Source organism: Lithobates pipiens, unplaced genomic scaffold, assembly GCF_037356315.1.
Source record: "Lithobates pipiens isolate NorthernLeopardFrog02 unplaced genomic scaffold, aLitPip1_a1.2 Scaffold_22, whole genome shotgun sequence".
Lineage (NCBI taxonomy): Eukaryota > Metazoa > Chordata > Amphibia > Anura > Ranidae > Lithobates > Lithobates pipiens.
In genome coordinates, this window is record NW_027507784.1 from 302,107,984 (window position 1) to 302,132,060 (window position 24,077).

General features: G+C 43.7%; 1 protein-coding gene across 1 annotated transcript in view; it reads left to right on the top strand.

The window, feature by feature from the left end:
• Nucleotides 1–22,493, top strand: part of ADCY9 (adenylate cyclase 9) — a 177,767-nt gene extending 155,274 nt beyond the window's left edge. The window contains exons 3-10 of the mRNA XM_077449265.1: nt 1,196–1,297; nt 3,741–3,961; nt 10,580–10,682; nt 12,524–12,732; nt 14,076–14,235; nt 15,637–15,785; nt 15,879–15,920; nt 19,363–22,493. Coding sequence (XP_077305391.1) covers nt 1,196–1,297; nt 3,741–3,961; nt 10,580–10,682; nt 12,524–12,732; nt 14,076–14,235; nt 15,637–15,785; nt 15,879–15,920; nt 19,363–20,437 — 2,061 coding nt within the window. The 3' untranslated portion in view covers nt 20,438–22,493. The remainder of the gene's footprint in view (nt 1–1,195; nt 1,298–3,740; nt 3,962–10,579; nt 10,683–12,523; nt 12,733–14,075; nt 14,236–15,636; nt 15,786–15,878; nt 15,921–19,362) is intronic.
• The last annotated feature ends 1,584 nt before the right edge of the window (nt 22,494–24,077 follow it).

Sequence of the window (24,077 nt, forward strand, 5' to 3'; positions counted from 1 at the left end):
TGCTCAGATCAAATTCCTAGACCAAAGCTATTGGCTACTAGCCTGAACGTAGTCCCGTCGTAACGAAATAACGTCATCACGTTATGTACAATCGGATTTTCCGACAACTTTGTCCGACCGTGTGTATGCAACATCACTTCCGCACCTCTTCCGGAATTAATCTGTCGGAATTACCCTGACGGATTTGGTTGTCGGAATCTCCGACCGTGTGTACAAGGGCTTAGAGCTTTAAAGGGTGGGCCAACTCAATATTGAACTATACGGACTAAGACTGGGATGCCAATAAAGTTCATGTGCGTGTAAAGCCAGGTGTCCCAATACATTTGGTAATATAGTGTCTGTGCTATGCACGTGGTTGCAGTGCACTAGTGTGATACAACACCTCACTGCCTGTCAAATGTTCTATAAAGAGTGATCTAAATGCAGATCGTTCTTCAGAGACCAAACAAGCCCTTTAGTAGCAGCAGCCTGCATATTTCTTCAGCATGTGTTAATTGTAATATTTCTTGAATGACACAGTAGCACTTCACAGTTTGATTTCATGTGTTGCTGTTTAGTGTTAGAAGAGCCAAAAAAATGTCAAAGGATAAAAGGAGTTCAAGTGACCACAGATTTAAAATACAATATTTTTGGATACTGAAGGAGCTCAATTATATCCAAATGTTGTTTTCCTGAAAACTTGTTTTTACACAAATCGCCACGTAATATGTGTTTGGTGGCCCCTAAATAACTTTGGTATGCCGACTGTACACAAGTCAGATAGGGGTTAATGGTTGATCTCAGTAGGATGCTAAGAGATTGTCCCCAGGATAAATCCCCTGCCACCCTCTTTCCTCATTAGCAGCAATTAATTACAGCACCCCCGGGTCCTTCTCCCCATGGATGTGTGGAAGGAGTGCAGCCTTAATGAGGCTCACATTGAATCCCAATCTATTAATGTCCCCGGGCTGCCTGCTGAGAGTGCGGCACAGCATACACATACACACATCATATCCCTAACTTTAAGGCACATCAATGTCACGTTTCCCACAATGCACCGAGCAGACCCCTGCAGTTCTTTTGTGTGGCCCTGTAGGACGATAAGTACCATTTTCAATGTGTTTTAAGTAGGTGCACCTCTTGTGTTATTATTCTAATGTTTTCCAGAAAGTATTTTATTTTGGCACAATGATTTTTATTTTTTAATATTTTTCAGAGCTGTCCAACATGTGGAGACTCGGGAGGCCGAGAGAGAGTGGAGGAAGTTGCTTCTGCAGCCAATGGAACCCCAGATGAATGGAAAGGAGCAGCCAATAAGGTAGGTCTAGTTAATGGATTAGTCTACCAAAATTGTTTGGTTAATTTTAGATTGAATCACTCCTTGGATTTTTATATCCTTAAAGCGGTAGTAAACCCGCTGAGGTTTTTTTTTTCTGACCTGCAAGGGAAAAGGCATAATGAGCTAGTATGCACCACATACTAGCTCATTATGAAATACTTACCTTAGAACGAGGCCCCGACATCTCGCCCGATCCACGCCGAGGGAGCTGACATGTTCCCTCGGCTTGTCTTCCGGGTATCGCGGCTCATGCGCACGGGAGATTTCTTTCTGGCAGGATCCGGCGTCTGCCGGACTTTCAGCCGAAAAACCCCTGTTCGCATGCGCCGCTGCAGTCAGCGGTGCATTGCGAGGGGAATATCTCCCAAACCGTATAGGTTTAGGTGATATTTTTTTTACCTAAGGCCGCGTACACACGGGCAGACTGTATGGCCTACTTAGTCCGTCTAAACACATTTCAGCGGACAGTCCGCTCGTGTGTGGGCTTCAGCGGACTTTTTCAGCGTGCAGTCTGGCGTACTAAGTATTTCGGATTTTTCGAAATTCTGTCCGTCATACTTTGGTTTCAGCGGACAATCCGCTCGTGCGTAGGCTAGTTCGACGGACTAAGAATGGCGCATGCTCAGAAAGGATTTACACGGCGGAAGGTTGCATTGCTGTGTATTGGACTTCCTATTTCTAGTCCCGTCGTACGTGCTGTACACGTCATCGCGCAAGCTTTCGACGGACTGTTTGTGCATCCGTGTGTGGTCAAGTCCGTTCATTCGAAAGTATGACGGACTGTCAGTCGGATTGTATGACGGACTAAGTAGGCCATACAATCCGCCCGTGTGTACGCGGCCTAAGATTGTCAAAATTGAATTTTTGGATTTTCTCCCCATATCATATGATTCTTTCTGCTGCAGTAAAAGTCTCAATTGCCCTTTTGCAATCCCTGTAATGAAAAATAGGTAATTCCAACTAGTAAGATCACATTGATATGACTGCGTTAAACTCAAGTGCCATTTGGAGTCTTACCTCCTTCCCTCTTCTCCTTAACTAAGTTCAGAGGTGTTTTATAATTAACAGGGCTGTTAACATTGTTTACAATCTTGATGTTGCACTTTCAGTTCAGCTAGAGTCTATTCACACCTCTGTGTTGTGAATCGGGGCAGATTTGCCGTGATTCTGCCCACAATTTCAAAGTGCCGAAGTGTGAAAGACAATTCGCAGAACGAACATTTGAGATGCCATTCATTTGAATGGCACTTAAAATCGCAGTGTAGCTGTGCCGTGATTGTCGCACAATAAATCGCGATACAATCGCGGCAACCCGCATCACATGAAGCATGTCATCCAAAAGTATCTACTGAACTTTTTTGGGGCGTCAAGCTTCACATAATGTGGGTTAACGCAATTGCAGTGCAAATTTATTGTGCGACAATCGCGGCAGAACCACACCGCAGTTTTAAGTGTCATCGAAATGATGGCATTTGAAATGTGCATTCTGCGATTTGTCATTTACACCTTGGCTCTTTGAAATCACAGACAGAATCACAGAAAATCTGCCTGTGATTGAAAACTTTGAGGTGTGATTGCAACATAAAGCCAGCCATACAATGATTGAGATTAGGCCGGTTCAGCAGGGACCGGCCAAGAATCCACTGATCACCTTGGTACCCACCAACCTGCCAGATCTTTTTTTTTTTTAAACAATCTTTTATTTATAGGAGATAGGGTATTACAGCTTGATATACAGTAAAAGAATGAAAAAAATAAATGAAAATGAACAGAGAGGATAAACATTTGCTGTAGGTAATGCTGATACGTAATACTCCAGTCGTTCCTTTTTCGTTTTTCACTTGTAGCGGGAACAAGAACATGAATAGTCAACAGTCATAAATTAACTTCGTACTGATTAGGTTATTAAGAGAGTATTTACCAGGTGACGGGTCAGCACGGTAGGTCAACTGATTGTTTGGCTGAGTAATCCCAGTCCGCAGTCTAGTTCATGCAGTATAGGACTACCTGCCAGATCTTTTACATGTGATTACTGCCGGTGTCTATACACGCCAGTAGAGCACAATAGAGCTGTGGAAAGCATTCCCCGATCAACACTATCTGGGGAATTGAGTGACTTTTTTTTCTTTCCACCCATGGTGGAAGGAAAGAAGATAAAATCATCTATAAGCTACTTAATGAAATTAGCAGCGCACTTATCAAACAGATTTAAGACAGCAGGGGGCAAATAAGAAAAGTTAACTTTCAGGGTTTACATATATACTCTGTATATATATATATATGTGTGTGTGTGTGTGTGTGTGTGTTTGTATATATATATATATATATATATATATATGTGTGTATGTATGTAATCTTTCTATAAATGATAGAGATGGGTGAGGGTATCACATACAGTATCACATATATTCCTTTCTTACAGCCTACAGCCATTGGTCGGCACTTAAAGACCCAGAATGGTCTCTTGAGCCCCCCTCCAGAAGATACCCTGAACAACAGCCAGGCCTCCCTATACGAGATGCTCCAAGATAAGGGTCGCTGGTGTGGGGTCAGTATGGACCAGTCTGCTTTGCTCCCCCTCCGCTTCAAAAACATTCGGGAGAAGACAGATGCCCACTTTGTGGAAGTCATTAAAGAGGACAGGTAATTGCAAGTATTTAGGTAACATTACATGACATGAGCCAATAAGGCTGATTTGCGAAAGCTGATGGCGCACGGTGAATCGCAATGCACATTTTCATATTTACAAAACAGTGCTCCGGGAACAGAGTGTGAATCCCCCATTTACTATAGAGATCTCGGCACACGAAAGAATGCAATCTGTGCACCATTATGGACATGGCGCATGGCATCTTCAATTCAATATTGACAGAAGATGGAGGTGCCAATATTATGGGGTGATGTAGAAGAAGAGGGGAGCAAGGAAGTTGGGACTTTATATGAAGCACAGGATAGCAATGGATAATTAGGCTGAACGAGGGAATTTTATTTACATAGATTGCTTGTAAGGTGATGTGATGAAGTTTAGTAACAACTGCCCAAGTAACAAATATGCCCAAAATAGAATGAGAAAGTAACTTTTTCAGAGCAAGCCTACTAAGCCTGCAAGTAGGTTTAGAGCTGCGTGAGATCAATGTAAGCACTGCGCATGCGCTCGTTCAAATGCGTCTGTTCACTGCGCAGCCTAAATCTTAGTAAATGTCAAGCAACGTAAATGCAATTGCGTGGGTTGAACGGCGCACCTCTAAACTTGACTTTTTTTTTTTTTACACTGCTTCACTTTTATGTATATTTTTAAGGAGATCTTCTGCACACAGGTCATGTTAGCATGTTACGTTGCCAACATGTCATATGCGCCTTGTTAAATTTATGTAAAAAGACTCTCGCTCCTCTAGCTCCTCCTAAAGGGGCATTTAACCTCCCCCTCTAATAAATATGATTTCCTTGCACTAGCTTTTGCTTTTAAAGGGGAACTCCACACTCCATTCTCCAATGCTCTTGTCTCCTCCCTCTAACCCCTTGGATTTCCACGGGCTAACGTTTGCTTTTAACCACTTGGGATCCGCGCTATTGCAAAATGACGGCAATAGCGCGGACCCACATTTTCGGGACTACGTCTATTGACGTAGTCCCGGTTACGAGCGGCCTGCGCGCCCCCTGAGGGGCGCGCGCGGCGCGCTCTGTGATCGGCGAGTCCGTGAGACTCGCCTGATCACCGATCCGTGTAAGGGGTCGATCCCGACCCCTTATCACGTGATCAGCTGTCAGCCAATGACAGCTGATCATGTGATAAAACGGAGCCGGTAATCGGCTAGTATTCCTCCTCGCGCTGACAGCGCGAGGAGAAAAAAAAAAAGCCGATCGCCGGCGGCCGTGTTCGAGACATCAGTCCCGATCACGGCCAGCAATATAAAAGGACACCTGCCCCCTGCCAGTGCCCACCTGCCACCCGCAGTGCCATCCTGAATAAAGTAAGTGCCCCCCTGTCAGTGCCACCCAGCAGTGCCCATAGTGCCCACAGTGCCACCCAGCAGTGCCCACAGTGCCACCCAGCAGTGCCCACAGTGCCACCCACAGTGCCACCCAGCAGTGCCACCCACAGTGCCACCCAAAATCTGCCTCAGGTGCTGCACCCCAGTGCCGCCCATCAGTGCCCAGCAGTGCCGCCCATCAGTGCCCAGCAGTGCCGCCCATCAGTGCCCAGCAGTGCCACCTATCAGAGCCACCTATCAGTGCCACCTATCAGTGCCCATCAGTCCCATCTATCTGTGGTACCTATCAGTGCCCATCCGTGCCACCCATCCGTGCCACTTATCCGTGCCACCCATCCGTGCCATCTTATCTGTGCCCATCTTTGCCCATCAGTGCCGCCTTATCTGTGCCCATCGGTGCCGCCTTATCTGTGCCTATTAGTGCCGCCTTAACTATGCCTATCAGTGCCCACCAGTGCAGCCTATCAGTGCCCACCAATGCAGCCCATCAGTGCCCACCAATGCAGCCCATCAGTGCCCACCAATGCAGCCTATCAGTGCCGCCTAATCAGCGCACTTCAATGAAGGAGAAAAATGACCCGTTTGCAAAATTTTATAACAAACTATTAAAACATGATTTTTTTTTTTTTTTTTTTGCATCTTTTTTTGTTTGTTTAGCAAAAAATAAAACTCCGAGCTGTGACTAAATACCACCAAAAGAAAGCTCTATTTGTGGGAAAAAAATGATAAAAATTTCATTTGGGTACAGTGTTGTATGACCGCGCAATTGTCACTCAAAGTGCATCAGCGCTGAAAGCTGAAAATTGGTCTGGGACTGAGGGGGGTTTAAGTGCCCAGTAAGCAAGTGGTTAAAGAGGAACTCCACACTTCACTCCAAAAGGCTGTGAGCTGCCTTCACCAATCCAAACCACATCCTTTTTTTAGAGCATGCAACAGGGCCAGCTATGAAAGGGGCAAGAAGGGCGATTGTCCAACCCCCTCCTGAACCATACAAGGCCACATGCATTCAACATAGCTGGCTGTCTTTGGGGCATGTTGGTCTCAGCCCAATACCACCACAAAGCACCTTGTACCCACTAGTTTAAAGGGGCTTTCCACATTCCATAAAGCCCCCTGTCTGCAGCCCCCCACAACCCCAGCCTAGGCCCTTGTCCCCCCTGAATATGGGAGCAAGGTGGTTGACTTTTGTGGTGCCCAAGCCCCTCCAGCCCCCAAGCATACGCCCCCCTTTCATGGGCTAACTTGCTGTATGTTTGGCTAGGGGTTTGTGTGTGGGAAGGGCACAATATTTTTTGAGTTTGGGGTGGTATTTTTCACGTGAGGGTTCTCATTTTAAGCCTTAACAGACCCAAGTGGCCTTGTATGTATTGGGGGGCAGGCTATTTTTTGTTGCGCAGATATGCGCCATGGGTACATACCTCCGCGCACACAGCAGTTGCATATCTCACATACACCAAGGAAAGACCTTAGTAGGGTTTTACCTTCACTTCCTGTTTGGCTATGTGACAGGAAGTGAATAAATTTGAAGGAGAAAGTGGCAAAATTTGAGAGTTGTCTTCACCCTATCAGGGGTGCAGACATCCCCAAAAACTGACAAGACTTTAAATCCCTCTACACTCTATCCCCAAGCAAAAATAGGAAAGTATTTAATTTAGTTTAACTTTGCAAAGACACATTCCTAAGTTCAACTGTGATGAATGTCAATGGCCCATTTAGACCTTGTTTAATAGAAAACACCAGTTGCCTTTCACTAGAAATATTTGTTAGTCCAATCCTGGAAATCTGCATCTCCTTTACTATTAATTTCCCAGAAAATTGGGTTTCTGCATCTATATACACGACCGCTGTGTATGTGAGATGCACAACTGCTGTGTACGCGGAGATATGTACCCGTGGTGCATATCTGGTTCCCGGAAGCGGTGGCCAGCTCACAGGAATGACATCACGCCCCTCCAGGAAGTTGCTTGTACTGCTGCTAATTTCTTCCCACCACCATGCCCCGCTCACTGTTCTCTGAGGAAGAGATGATCCTTATTTGCAAATTTAAAAAAAAATATTTTATTTTTATAACATGAGGTTGTGTTTGTGTGGGTCCCTAACACACATTCATACATATTAGGGCCAATTTAGACAGGATCCAATTTACCAACCAGCAGGTTTTTTTAATGTGGGAGGAAACCGGAGTACCTGGAGGAAACCCACGCAGGCACAGGGAGAACATGCAAACTCCAGGCATATGATGTCAAGGGCGGGATTGCTGCTAACTGAAAGTGCCAACCACTACACCACTGTGCTGCTCAAATATAAATCTATAGATGTAGGTTCTTGTGTCCACCAGCAGAGAGAAGTTGGGTAGGTTCCACGCTCCCAATTCTGGAGGCATAATAATGGTCTAACACAGGGGTCTTCAAACTACGGCCCTCCAGTTGTTCAGGAACTACAATTCCCATCATACCTGTGAATGTCAGAGTTTTACAATGTCTCATGGGAGGTGTAGTTCTGCAACAGCTGGAGAGCCGTAGTTTGAAGATTGCTGATCACTCTAGCATGTCTTAGACAAAGATAAATAAATTCAGAACTTTTTCCACCTTTAGGCTGCATTCACACCTGAGCGTAGCGTTTTCAAGCGTTTTTTGCGGCGTTTTTTACCGCGATTTGTGGCGTTTTTTACCGCGATTTGCGGCATTTTTTACCACGATTCGCGGCGTTTAACGCGATTCGTGGCATTTTTTACCGCGTTTTGCCGCGAATTTGTGCAGGGCAAAAGGTCACCAATGTTAAAAGAAGAAAAACGCCCAAAGCAGCCCGATTCGCGCGACAAAAAAGGGTCCGGAACTTGTTTGAGCTTCAGGCGTAGGGCTTCAGGCGACTTGGAGTGGAGATGTGAACCATCTCCATTGAGAATAATGGATTTTTTCCCCTCCAGCGTTTTGTAGCTTCAGGCGTCAAGCTACAAAACGCTCAGGTGTGAACGGGGTCTTAGGCCGCGTACACACGCGGGGACTGTTCGCCCAACTTTGTTCGTCAAACAGTTTGAGCGGACAGTCCGCTCAAAATTAGCATGGACGGACTTGGCCACACACGACGAACGAACAGTCCGCTGAAACTTGCGCGATGACGTGAACGGCACGTACGACGGGACTAGAAATACGACGTCCTATACACTGCAATGCAACCTTCGCCGTGTAAATCCTTTCTGAGCATGCGCGGAACTTAGTTTGACGAACAAGCCTACACACGAGGGGACTGTCCGCTCAAACTAAGTTTCAGCGGACAGTTTTACGGAATTTCCGAAAAACTTTGTTCGTCAGACTGTCCGCTGAAACTGTCCGCTGAAACTGTCCGCTGAAGCCCACACACGAGCGGACTGTCCGCCCAAACACTGTTCAGCAGACAAAGTTGAGCGAACAGTCCCCGCGTGTGTACGCGGCCTTAGTGTGATCTATAAACTGTACAACTCAATTGAAAAACAAACTGGAATTTTTTAGGGGGGAAGAAGTAAAAAAAAACAACAAAAAAACAATGTGGTTGCATAAGGGTTCATACCCTCTTATTATTGGGGATGTAGCTGTGTTCAGAATTACTCAATCACATTCAAACTCGTATTAAATAAGAGCCAGTACACACCTGCCATCATTTAAAGTGTCTCTGATCAACCCCAAATAAAGTTAAGCTGTTCCATTAGGTCTTTCCTGACATTTTCTTAGTCGCATCCCACAGCAAAACCCATGGTCTTCAGAGAGCTTCCAGAGCATCAGAGGGAGCTCATTGTTAAAAGGTCTCAGTCAGGGTACAAAAGAATTTCCAAGGCATTAGATATACCCTGGAACACAGTGAAGACAGTCATCATCAAGTGGAGAAAATATGGCACAAAAGTGACATTACCAAGAACTAGAACAACATTAAAGGAGCTGCAGGAATATCTGGCAAGTACTGGCTGTGTGGTACACGTGACAACAATGTATTCTTCATATGTCTGAGCTATGGATGGCAAGACAGAAACCTTTTCTTACAAAGAAAAACATCCAAGCCCGGCTAACACATCTGAAGTCTCCCAAAAGCATGTGGGAAAATATGTTATTGTCTGATGAAACCAAGGTTGAATTTTTTGGCCATAATTCCAAAAACAACACTGCTCCTCACCAAAAGAACACCATACCCACCGTGAAGCATGGTGGTGGCAGCATCATGCTTTGGGGCTGTTTTCTTCAGCTGGAACAGGGGCTTTGGCCAAGGTAGAGGGAATTATGAACAGTTCCAAATACCAGTTAATATTGGCACAAGACCTTCAGCCATCTGCTAGAAAGCTGAACATGAAGAGGAACTTCATCTTTCAGCATGACAACGACCCAAAGCATACATCCAAATTGGCAAAGGAATGGCTTCGCCAGAGCCCAGACCTGAATCCGATTGAAAATCTGTGTGGTGATCTGAAGAGGGCTGTGCACAGGAGATGTCCTCACAATCTGACAGATTTGGAGTGTTTTTGCAAAGAAAAGTGGGCCAAGACAAGATGTGCCATGCTGATAGACTCATACCCAAAAAAGACTGAATGCTGTAATAAAATCAAAAGGTGCTTCCACAAAGTATTATGCCGCGTACACGCGACCGGACTTTTCAACGGACTTGGTCCAGCGGACAATCCGGCGGACTTTGCAGCTGAAGTCCCCCGGACTTTCAAACGAAGGGACTTGGCCACACACGATCACTCCAAATATCAGACGGATTCAAGCGTGATGACGTAGAATAAGGAAGTTTATAGCCGTTGGACTAGCACACAGACGAACGGATTGTCCGCTAAAAGCCAAGTCCGGCAGACAAATTTGAAGCCAGTCTTATTTCTAGGTCTGCCTGACAGAAGAAAAAGTCCACTGGAGCCCACACACGATCAAATTGTCCGACGGACTTTGGTCTGCCGGAAAGTCCAATCGTGTGTACGCAGCATTAGTGTAAGGGTGTGCACACTTATGCAACCATATTATTTTATTTTTACTTCCCTCCACCTAATATATTTCAGTTTGTTTTTCAATTGAGTTGTACAGATTATAGGTCACACTAAAGGTGTAAAAAATTCTTTATCTTTATCTAATACATCACAGAAATCTGACATTTTAACAGGGGTGTGTGGACTTTTTATATCCGCTGTATATGGACACTGGTCATTATACATATATGGGGATTATAGGAGGTAGAAACTGAGTTGGTCAAATCTTTAGAAGCTTTTAGAAGACATCAAAGCTTTCCTCTCTGACCTGTTTCTGTTTTCCAGCCTAATGAAAGATTACTTCTTCAAGCCGCCAATTAACCGCTTCAGCCTGAACTTTCAAGACAATGAGCTGGAAACGTCATATCGAGCTAGCTACCAGGAGGAGGTAATAATCCGTAGCATTGTTACACATTCATAATAGAGCAGCCACATATAGTCAATGGTGGACAGTGATTATTCCCCCCAGTAGAGCCAGGCTCCAAACTGCGTGTACATGTAGTTTATCTGCACCAGACAGCCAACATCTGCTCAGCAAAGGGCAAACATGAAAAAGGAGGTCTAATATAGAATTTATGGAACTGTATATTGCTGTAATGTTAAATCATTTATTGACACGTTAAAAATGTGAATGCGTCTTTGGTAGCTTCCACTGTCTCCAGAGCCCAGAGTACTCTCCATAGTGATAAATGGTGAATGCATGGCTCATGCAAGCATCCTGCTGGGAGGATTTTGACAGGCAGCTTGCTTGTTCGGGAACAGGGCCTACATTGATGGCCTTTTGTTTGCTTGGTGCTGTTCAAATGCAGGTCAGAAGAAGGTCAACAGCAGGTCATATTTACCTGTAAATGAATTCTGAATGATCTCATTGGCATCTCAAGCCCAAAGCCTATTAACAGTTGCCTTTAGCCTGGGAGAGGTGGCTAAGTGTGAGAAAAGGTGCCATATAAGTTTAATTTGGTACACGTTATTTGCAGCTAAAAAAAGAGCCCTTGTGTAAGACAGATTAACTGTGTGCTTTAAAAAGTAGCGTACTGGTGTCAGTAAAATGTATAATGCCAATACCTGGTAATCGGCAATACACAAGGCACTGCTTTTTGAGCCAGTCTACCTTTAGGGTGTCCTTGCTTTACCGCAGAGAATTCATGAGTTTTATCACTGGTTTGAATAAGATTTATTTTTGGTCAGTTAAAGGATATTGGACTTTTTAATGAAAGTAGAATTTCATTAGTAAGCTTTCATAAAGCTCATTAGAAGATGAGAGCAGACTATGATGGTATTGCTGCTGTGGCCACAAAGTCTTGCAATTATTGGCACTGTTAAGTGGACTGGAAGGGTGTGTATAGGTCAAATCGGACACGACAGGCTCTGCTGATAACTTCTTCTTGCTGCTGAAGGAGAAGTCTCAATGTGACACTGGTGGCCAGCGACCTCGTGCTCTGGGATGGAGGATTGGCAAGCCCAGATCACAGGTTACTGACCCGCCATCCCAGAGCATCAGTGTTGTGAATGAAGCTGGCAGTAGAGGAAGCAAGTGGCTGCGCAGCAAAGCCACATAAGCCGATGCTTCTTGTATAACGCTGCTGTCACAGGTGAAGTGATACCAAATGCACTCTGCCAGGGACAGCAACAGCCAGCAAGGCTGTTATTAGAGGTCAGTTTATTACTAAAACCACATTGTATATAGGTGCATATATGTTCTGCAGTGGTTAATGGGCTGCTTTTAAACTGATCCACAGGTGCAGGCATTGGACCCGCATCTTACCTGCACTGAGCCATAGACTTCTGTTATTTCCTGCAGGTTTGGTACGCTTTCTGATAGTAACACTACACCTGCAGAATATAATAGAAGTCTATGGCAAAGTGCAGCTAACCCGCAGGAAAGCCAATGTGGTGCGGGTAAACTGCAGCACTCTTAGGCCCCTTCCGTCTGTCCTCTGCATATGCATAGTGGACACGGACCTGTCATCCTTCCACTCCACCCATTGTGACCCGGGACTGGTTACCAAGACACTTAAATGGCCCTTTCTCTATTAAAGGTTGGGCACCCCTGCCCTAAATTAACACGGGTGGTAGGTAAGTGGACCAAGGATCTCTGGCACAGCGGTGTTACTCATAGAGTCACTGAGAGCTAGAAGAAATTTAATTGACTTTCCTTCAAAACAGAAATCCTAGTCTTAGGTGAACTGACTCTTTAAATAATGGTAACACTGCTTCCTCTATTTGCAGGTGATGCGGATGGCTCCAGTAAAAACATTTGCCAGTGCCACCTTCAGCTCCTTGCTTGATGTCCTCTTGTGTTTCTTCATCTTCCTCCTCCTCTCCATTGCCTGTTTTCTGAAGCCACCTACAGTTTCTATATCCCCAACAACACTGGTGCTCATCGCCCTTGTTGTCTGTGGCTTCTTGGGGGTTCTATCCTTACTTGTCTCTATCAGGTGAGTAAATGGAGCACCAGTGAAGGTACTTATAGAGGTTAATTGCATTGTGAAATTAGTTTAAATGCCTAATGTAAGATCCTCCCTGTTCAAATTACTGTTATTCGGGTGCTTCTCTTTGGAATTAAAAAAAAAGGAGTTTTGGCTGGTATTGAAGCCAGAGATAGGCAACTAGCAAGTGGGAATTTTGTTAGGGATTGAAAAGACTTGAAGACACTGAAGACCTCAAAATGTCATGGAAGAGGTATTTAAGAAGACGATGGTCTATATTTTGGAGCCCCAGATACCTTAAAGTGAAACTATGTTTTGCTCATACAGAGCAAAGCAACATATTCACTTTAGTTAATGTTGCTCCCTTCCCCAGCTGCTTATATAATTTTTTCCTTTGCTCCCCTGCTGCCTTGTGCGCCTGCTGGAGCAAATAGATGTACCCAATACTGCCTGGTATGGGGAACATGTAACCCCTTCCTTCCATGTGACAGCACTGGGTACCTGAGTGGCCAATTGCCAGTGACTTTAATGCCACGTACACACGATCGGAATTTCCAACGGGAAACGTTCGATGTGAGCTTGTTGTCGGAAAGTCTGAATTTGTGTATGCTCCATCAAACATTTGCTGTCGGAATTTCCACACACAAATGTTTGAGAGCAGGTTCTCAAATTTCAACAAAACTTGTTGTTGGAAAGTCCAATCTTGTGTACACAAGTCCGTCGCACAAAAATTCATGCATGCTCTGAATCATGCAGAAGGTTATTGAGCTGGCTATTGAACTTCCTTTTTCTCGGCTCGTCATACGTGTTGTACGTCACCGTGTTCTTGACGTTCTGAATTTCCGACAACATTTGTGTGAACGTGTGCATGCAAGACAAGTTTGAGCCAACATCCTCCAGAAAAAAAAAACACAGTTTTGTTGTCGGAAAATCCGATCATGTGTACAGGGCATAAGTGCATGTGAGGTTAGGAAAGCAATAGACATGATCCAACTAGGCCAACATTGAACACACACGGGGCTCTTTCTCTAAACTCTGCTGGGTAAACAGTACAGCAGGGGAGTGATTGGAATGAAACTCTTGGCAGACAGTGGGTGAGCAATTAAATTAACCTACTGCTTTGCCCCACATAGGCAAACCACATGTTCACTTTAAACAGAATTAATCCCCTGAGAAGCAAATCCTTGTTCTAGGTCTGTGACAGTGATGAATGAAAAGGATGAAAACCCCGGGACTTGCATGTTAAGAAACAACTCAACAAAGACAGCTTTTCTTTCTTATAAGTTCCTTTCAACAAATACCTTTCAGTAATGGCTACTTTATTGACATTTTTATCTGTGTTCGCTTTGCAGGATGGCCTTCTATCTGGAGGACATGTTCTTGTGTACCAGGCATCTCCTGGAAATGATCTCTGGGTGGCTTCCTCGTCATCTTATCGGCACTGTTCTGGTTTCTTTGCCTGCCACGGTCATCTTCTCCAACCTAACTGCTGATTTCTACACCAAAATACGCGTAAGAATTTTATTATAAGGGTAGGGTAGTTGGTTGTAGAGAGCCTGCCATAGGGGATTTTAAAGGAAGTCTATAATGACATTTTTAGATTTGTAATTATTTCTTGATCATTTAAATAGAATTTTATTATTTCATTTTATTATTGATAACTATATATTTATTATATATTGATAATTTATTTTAACAAGTAGTCCTTAGCAGGCACTGGTCCTCATTGGAAAAATAGCTGCCACTGAGAGAGGCTTATGTCGCGTACACACGACCGGACTTTCCATCAGAAAAGGTCCGACGGTCTTTCCGACGGACTTTCGACTGAGTTCTGATGGACTTTCGAACGAATGACGTATGACGGGACTAGAAAAGGAAATTCAATATCCAGTAGCCAATAGCTTCCCTTGCGTAGTATTTGGTCCGTCGGACCAGCATACAGACGAACGGTTTTCCCGATAGGAAAAGTCAGTCGGACAGATATGAAACATGTTCTATTTCTAGGTCCGTCTGAATTTTTTAAACAAAAACAATCGGAATATCCCACACGCGATCGGAATGTCAGACGGACTGATTCCGTCGGACATATTCTGCCGGAAAGTCCGGTCGTGTGTACGCGGCATTACAATTCGGCCAAATAAACCAGATGTTCTAGCAAAACAAGTACTATATCATTGCTGTGCTATCTGGATAAAAAAAAAAAAAAAAAGCACACATATAAAAAGTAACAGTTGTGGAGGCATATACATAAAAAAGAAATACATTATTAATATAAAATACCCAATTTATTTTTAAAAAATAAATGTGAAAGAGAAAACTTTAGAATAGGTGCAATTATTTCAATTCTATACAATGAAGGATTCGTATCTAAAAATGCTAAGGATTTATTCTATAATAGTGCTGGGGAAATATTGCTGTTTTAGGGCCTATTCACCCAAATATATGTGTTTTCATGGCAGCATTGCTGCCCAATGAGGTGCATTATGCATTTAAAAGGAAAATGCATCTGCCTCGTTTTTATCCAGCACTTTACAAGGCAATGCATGTTTTCACATGTTGCTGTGTGTTGAGGGGTAGGAGCATTTTTTTACTCATTACATGCATGTTGGAAATAAAAGGCCCATATATGCACCCCAATGCATACACTCAGAGTATTGTCCTACTATGTGTTAAAAAGCAGTATAAGGTTTAAAGTTGCCCTTGAAAGCAATAGGACCACAGTAATGCTACGGTTAGTATTGTGTATGTATATTTATTAAAACAAAATCATTTTTAATTTTCCCTGAAAGGATGAAACAGAATTAGACACTACCTGTGATAGAGTCACAATGGACAATCCAGCTTTGTTCCTTGTAGTACCTGCTGTGTTAGTATTGCCCCCTGGTGGTGACTAATTGTCTTTACTCCTTACAGTACACCATGTTCCTGAGCTCTGCTCTGCTGATCCCTCTAGTGCAGTACTGTAACTTCTGCCAGCTGAGCTCCTGGCTGAGATCCTCCCTTGCTACGGTGACTGGAGCCGCTCTGTTGATTCTGCTGTATGTGCCGCTGTTTCCAACAGGGTAAGTGAGGGCAGTTTAGTAAAAGGAAGGTGGGGCAATGACAGCATTCCTTCCTACATGATTAACACTGTTTTTTTTTATATTACTTTCTAGACCCGTAGTACTAGAAGAGTCCAATACTGCAACAAACTACAGGTAACAAGACATAACAGCTTTAACGTTTGAGTCCCCATGCCTTTTTCTTTTTTTTTTTTTTTTGGTTCACCATATTATAGCTTTTGTAGCATACCCTAACTTACTATACATTTTTTTTTTTTTTTTTTTTGGGGGGGGTGGCAGTCAGATAGCAAATTATATAAGATATATATAATTAAAATATAAATATATATATATAATTTTTATTTATTTTTTCTTGATTCCTATTGCTAAAAAAAAGTAACAAATTAAAAACAAAAGATATAATTTGTGAATCTCCATACAGTATATTTACTGCAAAATGTGCTGAATTAAATGATATCATTATTGTAACTTTTGTGGAACATAGCAGAATGGTAAGGCTCGGTTCACACAGGGGCGACTTGTCCAGGCGACTTCACCGCCTGACAAGTCGCTCCCCGTTCTGTACTACGGAACTCAAGTCGCTCCGACTTAGAAAAAAGGTTCCTGTACTACTTTTGCGGCGACTTTGGGCGACTTGCATTGACTTCTATGCGGCAGGTCGCGGCGCTGCAAGTCGTGCCGCGTACTGTGTGAACCGAGCCTTAAGCTTTACGATGAACATATTGCAACAGTCATTTTTCATTTTCCTGCAATTAGGTTTTAAGTATTTTCTGTGTCTGAATTCTGATGTCGTTCTCGCTTGCCTGGTCCGGGTCAGTGACTTAGAAAGCGTTAGGCAGTCGGGCAATCAGCATTTCCGAAGTATATCTGCAGTGGCAACCTACAATACTTCTACCTCCTCAGCAGCCTCCCACCATTCCAATCCATGTGCTCTGGAAGGGGGTGATCAGAGAGCATTGAGCTGCAGGGAAGAGGAGCAGAGTGAGTATTTACTACTGCACCCTTGTGCTAGCATGTGTGCTGCACGGAGCTAGCACATCTGTGCATCAGAGGGTGCAATGGCACCTGGACAAGACGAGACTCATAGCATTTAAAAGAGAAGTTTGGGTTTCCCAAAAAACAAAACAAAAACAAAAAAACATTTACACTGACCTAGGTGGATGCAGCATCAATCTAATGCTGCATCTGTCCCTAGCTGCCTCTGCACTGAGAACTGAGAGATTAAACATCACTGATCACTCAGTTCTCCCATCTGCTCTGAGCAGAGATCGATGACTGTCAGTCACCAGGTATCTGCTCTGTCCTTCCAGCACTTACTGGAGTGCTGGGTTGCGGGAGGGGGGAGGGGGGGCGGGGGTATGCAGAAGCATGTGGCTCAGTCTCCCAGTGGCTTGCCGAGAGGCTGGACCAACTGCCTATTCAGGCTTCTGAGTGGATCCCGACTGTAATGTCAGGATTGATTCAGCGCCTGGGTCAGCTGAGTGATGTTGGCCGACAGCGGACTTTAGCCCCCTGTGGGCTTAAAATGGGTCACAGGTGTGCAGAACAAAATGCACTCCTGTGATCCATAGGAGAAGTATAGTCAAAATAGCTTTGTCCATACTTCTCCTTTAATCTGCTCCCAATTCTGGTAAATTAATACAGTGTAAACAGTATCTCACAAAAGTGAGTACACCCTTCACATTCTTGTAAATATTTTATTATATCTTTTCATGTGACAACACTGAAGAAATGACACTTTGGTACAATGTAAAGTAGTGAGTGTACAGCTTGTATAACAGTGTAAATTTGCCCTCCCCTCAAAATAACTCAACACACAGCCATTAATGTCTAAACCGCTGGCAACATAAGTGAGTACACCCCTAAAGGAAAATGTCAACATTGAGCCTAATTGGCCATTTTCCCTCCCGGGTGTCATGTGACTCGTTAGTGTTACAAGGTCTAAGGTGTGAATGGGGAGCAGGTGTGTTAAATTTGGTGTTATCGCTCTCACTCTCTCATACTGGTCACTGGAAGTTCAACATGGCACCTTTATGGAAAATAACTCTCTGAGGATCTGAAAAAAAGAATTGTTGCTCTACATAAAGATGGCCTAGGCTATAAGAAGATTGCCAAGAAATTGAGCTGCAGCACGGTGGCCAAGACCATACAGGGAGTGCGCATGCTTAGCGTCATATCCAGAGGTTGTCTTTGGGAAATAAATGTATGAGTGCTGCCAGCATTGCTGCAGAGGTTGAAGAGGTGGGGGGTCAGCCTGTCAGTGCTCAGGCCATACACCACATACTGCATCAAAATGATCTGCATGGCTGTCATTCCCAGAAGGAAGCCTCTTCTAAAGATGATGCACAAGAAAGCCCGCAAACAGTTTGATGAAGACAAGCATACTAAGGACATTTTCACTGTCCTGTGGTCTGATGAGACCAAGATAAACTTATTTGGTTCAGATGGTGTCAAGCGGGTGTGGTGGCAACCAGATGAGGAGTTCAAAGACAAGTGTGTCTTGCTTACAGTCAAGCATGTTGGTGGGAGTGTCATGGTCTGGGGCTGCATGAGTGCTGCCGGCACTGGGGAGCTACAGTTCATTGAGGGAACCATGAATGCCAACATGTACTGTGACCCACTGAAGCAGAGCATGATCCCCTCCCTTGGGAGACTGGGCTGCAGGGCAGTACAACATAACGACCCCAAACACACCTCCAAGATGTCCAATGCCTTGATGAAGAAGCTGAGAGTAAAGGTGATGGACTGGCAAAGCATGTCTCCAGACCTAAACCCTATTGAGCATGTGTGGGGCATCCTCAAACGGAAGGTGGAGGAGCGCAAGGTCTCTAACATCCACCAGCCCCGTGATGTCATCATGGAGGAGTGGAAGAGAACTCCAGTGGAAACCTGTGAAGCTCTGGGGAACTCCATGCCCAAGAGGGTTAGGGCAGTGCTGGAAAATAATGGTGGCCACACAAAATATTGACAGGTTTAGACATTAATGGCTGTGTGTTGAGTTATTTTGAGGGGACAGCACATTTACACTGTTATACAAGCTGTACACTCAATACTTTACATTGTAGCAAAGTGTCATTTCTTCAGTGTTGTCACATGAAAAGATATAATAAAATATTTACAAAAATGTGAGGGGTGTACTCATATTTGTGAGATACTGTATGTTGTTTGGGAGGCTTCTACATATTTAAGAGTGGGGTCCAGGAACAATCCCTGCGTCATGACCCGGTTGAAAAGTGTGCTCAGAGAATAATTCATATCAGCTCTTGTTGCAAAAAGGCTTACATTCTAATCTCCTTGTTATAGTGATATAAACACATAGGATCAATTTATTCAGAAGACATTTAACCTTCAAGTTTCTTTATAAATTGTGGGAAGAATGTGGAGCGCACAGGGAAATCCTATTCATAATAGAAGAATGTACTCATTCCATGCATATAGAGTCCCTGGTGGGAAGTTAATTAGTAGGCATTAGTGGTAACCATTAAACCACAGTGTTATCTCTATTATCAATAGCAGACACAGGAAAAACTGTAAATACTCTTGTGTTTAAAAGCTTATTTTTTTTCCCCATTTGTAGCTCTTCCTCTCCTCCTCCTGACATTCTGAATCCTGACAGTCCAAGCACACCGACCTGCCTACTTGGACCAGAACTTGCTGTAGCTTATTTTCTGCTCCTCCTTCTCGTGTGGTTCCTGAATCGAGAGTTTGAGGTCAGTTACCGCCTTCACTACCATGGTGACGTGGAGGCAGACCTGCACCGTACTAAGATCCAGAGCATGAGGGATCAAGCAGATTGGCTTCTACGCAACATCATCCCTTATCACGTAGCTGAGCAGCTGAAGGTGTCCCAAAGCTACTCCAAGAACCATGATGATGCTGGTGTAATATTCGCCAGCATAGTCAACTTCAGCGAATTTTATGAAGAAAATTATGAAGGTGGTAAGGAGTGTTATAGGGTTTTAAATGAGCTCATTGGAGACTTCGATGAGCTTCTTAGCAAACCTCATTATTCGTGCATTGAGAAGATCAAGACCATTGGCGCTACTTACATGGCCGCCTCAGGACTTAACCCATCTCAGTGCCAGGACAGCAGCCAGCCTCACCGCCACCTGCAGACATTGTTTGAATTTGCCAAGGAAATGATGGGCGTGGTGGATGATTTCAACAACAACATGCTGTGGTTTAACTTCAAGCTCCGCATTGGGTTTAACCATGGTCCACTGACGGCGGGTGTGATTGGGACAACCAAGCTGCTTTATGATATCTGGGGAGACACAGTGAACATTGCCAGCAGAATGGACACAACAGGAGTGGAATGTCGCATCCAGGCAAGTGAGGAAAGCTATAGGGTGTTAGTGAAAATGGGCTATGAATTTGATTACCGGGGGACCGTCAATGTCAAGGGAAAAGGACAGATGAAAACCTATCTATTCCCAAAGTGTACAGACAATGGAGGCCTAGTGCCCCACCACCAGTTATCAATCTCTCCTGATATCCGGGTACAGGTGGATGGCAGCATCGGACGTTCCCCTACAGATGAAATAAGTAGCCTGGTGACAGGAGGGAAAGGGGCAGCAGAATCTGGCAGCGGGGAAACGGCACGTAAGCGGGAGAAGACTGAGGACAGGGGTCGCGATGGAGGAGCACGGTGAGACTGGTGGTGCAGAGAAGGACCAGATAGTTTGTGGGGCCACCAAGAAAGTAAGAGGCTGGCAGCCCAGCTGAGCATCCCCGCTCTTCACTGTGTCAGCTCATGAACTTATTCATTGTGTTCCAGGAGCCACTGCATCATTCCACAACTCAGTCTTATGGTGGTGTGACCTGATGGATATCTAAATACACGGCTCCTAATTCTCCTAGACACATGTTGGTGGGCTTCTGATCTGAGTCATTTCTACATCATATTCTTCTTATAAGTGGTGACATCACCATGACTTAACTCCACCCACATGAAGAAAGTTGGGGCTCTACATACGCTCACTGTATTGAGACAACTCTCTAAGCTGTGCTTAGTAGCCAAGGCTGACTCAAAAATTTCCAGAGTGACAATAAGGGCAAACGTCCAGATCCCTCGGGGGTGCAACTTGCAATCCGACGTTTGGTGGCAGAGTTGGGTCTCTTGGCACCATCTTTCGTGCAATGTATAAACACTCTAAAGCGAAGGCATGCCACCTTCTCCATCTAGATTACCTCTGGAGGGCTGCGCAGACACTGGATGGACCATGTATTAGTGAGAAGGGCATTCTCTCACCCCCATCTCATGCCTCCTCCTCTATCAACCTTCGTCAGCCATACTGAGGATTGAACTAAGTGCCTTCCGCTCTCTGGATATTGCCCGTCCAGATGAGATGACAGTGACACCTTGCCGCAATTCTCGCTAATACTTGCCAAAAGCATGTGCCGCTCGGGACTGCTGCCCACCCATGACAAACAGCGGGTGGGGTATTTTTATGAATGGGGAAAGAGGTAGTGAATTATCTCATTTTTATGTAACCGTGAACCCACCATCCATGCACCTTGGAAGCAACCATTTTGTAGGCGGAACCCATATTCAGCCTATTATTTCCCACTTTGCGCCTCGTGCCTTTGTGATGTCACAGCTTCCTTAATATTGACTCGCCTCACTAAATGGCTGCTTTGGCTGAAGGTGCATGGGTTACAGGTTCACTTTAAGACAAAGCGATTGTATTGTGTTTTCAGTAACACTTTAGCTGCCTACCAGTTCCCATTAGGTGTGTCGCCTCCTACAGGCTGAAAGTAGAACTTCAAAGGTATGTTAAACTAAAAAAAAAAAAATATATATGGTCGTCTTGTGTATGGCCCAGTATTCCTTAAGGTCTTTGAGATTCATTTTAACCTCTGTGTTTGCCATAGCAGAACAATATAATAAGGTACCTCTTTTCCGACAAAGTTATTTATGACCTCTCCTTTTATGATTCCTAGGAGGAGGAAAGGCCATATTTTTGTCAAGCGTGATCAAGCAACTGTTAAAAGGGAAAGTATCAGTTTGTTTTTTTCTGAAATCCATAAAAATATATACAAGGCACAAACATATCGGCCTTTGCAGTGCGGTAACCTGGTTTCAACTCTCGACCAAAGAGATCAAAAAAAGTGACTAAAGAAAAAATAAATACAATTAATAAACAGAATGCCAAAGTGCAGACTTAGAAAACAACTGATATTTCCCCTTTAATAATGGTATGCATAAAAATGGAAAGATATGAAGGAATACATAAAATGTATTATTGTGACAGCTAAAGGGAATAAAATTCCCCACGTGTGTATGTATTTAAGTTGGTTTAGCGTATGTTTGCAGTATCCCTTAAACTGCAAAAAAAATAAAAAAATAAAAAAATACCTATGTACATACTGAAACATATGGAGCCAAATTTACATTTTAGGTAAAAGGAACATATAAATAGGGGTGATTATCATCCAAGTGGGTGTGTTTTAATAAAGTGTAGGACTGAAGTTACCCTGTTAGCTGCAACATAGGCATTCATTTTATGAGCAGAATAGATTGACTTCATTTACCAATTTAGCCTGTTGCGAAGAAGTATTACTGTGGTTCATGATATCCTGCAGGAGAGAGGTTATGTTACTTTTTTTTATTTTTTTTAAATATTAAAGTAGATCTAAAACCTAATTGGATGACATTTAGTTTCTTAAATAGCAATAAACAATTGCCTTGTTTTTTTTCATAAAATACAGTTTTCACCTCCTTTCATCTTTGCATGTCAGTGCTGCTGATCTTCTTCAGCCTCTTTCAGCCACTTCCAGTGTACATGCATTCACTCCATCCTCAGCTGCACATCATTGCTTTGAAATGACTTCCTGATCGTGACAACAGGTGCCCATGTCTACACAATAAGGTTTATTTATTCGTTGCACGACTGTCAGAATCATATTTGAAAGCTGAGCAAAATGCAACAATGTTTGTAAGGGGATACCACCTGCATCATCACCGCCATCTGGTGGCCAAAATGTGGTATAGTTGTTTCATTGAGGCATTTCAGATAACTCCACTAGATGGCGCTAACTATACACGTATTACATGCTTCTGACATTTGTGCAACTAATGTTTTATAAATATGTTTTATAAATATGTGTACTGGCTCATCCACTTGTAGTCTAGCAGAAGAGCACATGACCAGTGACAACAGAGGCGCACTTATGAGACAGTTGTCACCGCATAACAGGAAGTACAAGAAAAGGGACCTGCATGGCAGGATCACTTAGCTTTATTTGTAATAAAAGACGCGTGATAAAAAAGAAAAAGATTGAGAGCAATCTTTGAAATTATAGGAACATTTTAAAGGTATCATGAAATCATGAAAGATATTTCATGATTGGCTTTAGATCTATTTTAATTAACAAAATGACTGCCAGTACAGTGTTCACTAAATACAATGATGGAAGACATGAAGCACAAAAAAAAGAAAATATTCTGTCAGGAGCATTATCTGTAAGTTTTGGTTAGCTGGTCTAACAGATTGAAGGTATTCCTTAGTGTGTTCAGAGTAGGCCTGATCATGCATCATGGAGGAAAACCAGGGGAACCCCATATGGATGTGAAACAGTGTAACTCCCTGGCTATGCCTAAGGTAGGTGATGATGGGTCACATTGGTGGATTCAAGAAAGATGGGAACAGGGTGCTCCAAAACATATGTCTTCCTTTTTTAAACATCCTAAACCAAGACATGTTATACTTACACAAATAGTCCTTAGGTGATCACCGACCTTGACTGTGTTGCCAAGTTCTGCCCTCTGAAAATCAAGCTTATTCAAATTGGGGATAGGTGATGGTCTTCAAGGAGTCCTTCCTACTTATTTACCAAGGCAGCGAGCAATGTGAAAAAGGTACAAAACCCAAAGAAATCCAAACTCAGTCTTCATTGTTCTGAATGTTCTCTGCTAATGAGCTGTGGAATCTCTTTGGTGGTTATACTACATAAAGCCATTGCTCTTTTCACTGCTGTATTGAATAAACCCCACTTTAAGCAGAAGTTCACATTTTTCTCCTCATTGATGGGGAACTTAGTAGAAAAGTCTAAGATTTTGCCAGATGTGATAAAAATATCCCTGCGTGTCTTTTTTAGAGATGTGAGCTTTAGGGCCATCTCAAGGGCAAGATGACAAGGCCACAAACCCTGCAAGGCCTAGGCCCATCTTTACAGTGAATGGTCCTCTAGGCTTCGGCCTGTTCACACATGTCTACTTTCAGGTGGTGATGCACTGCAGTTTAGTACATTTTTAAATGAAGCACAAGCAGGACTTTTGAATTATGTAGG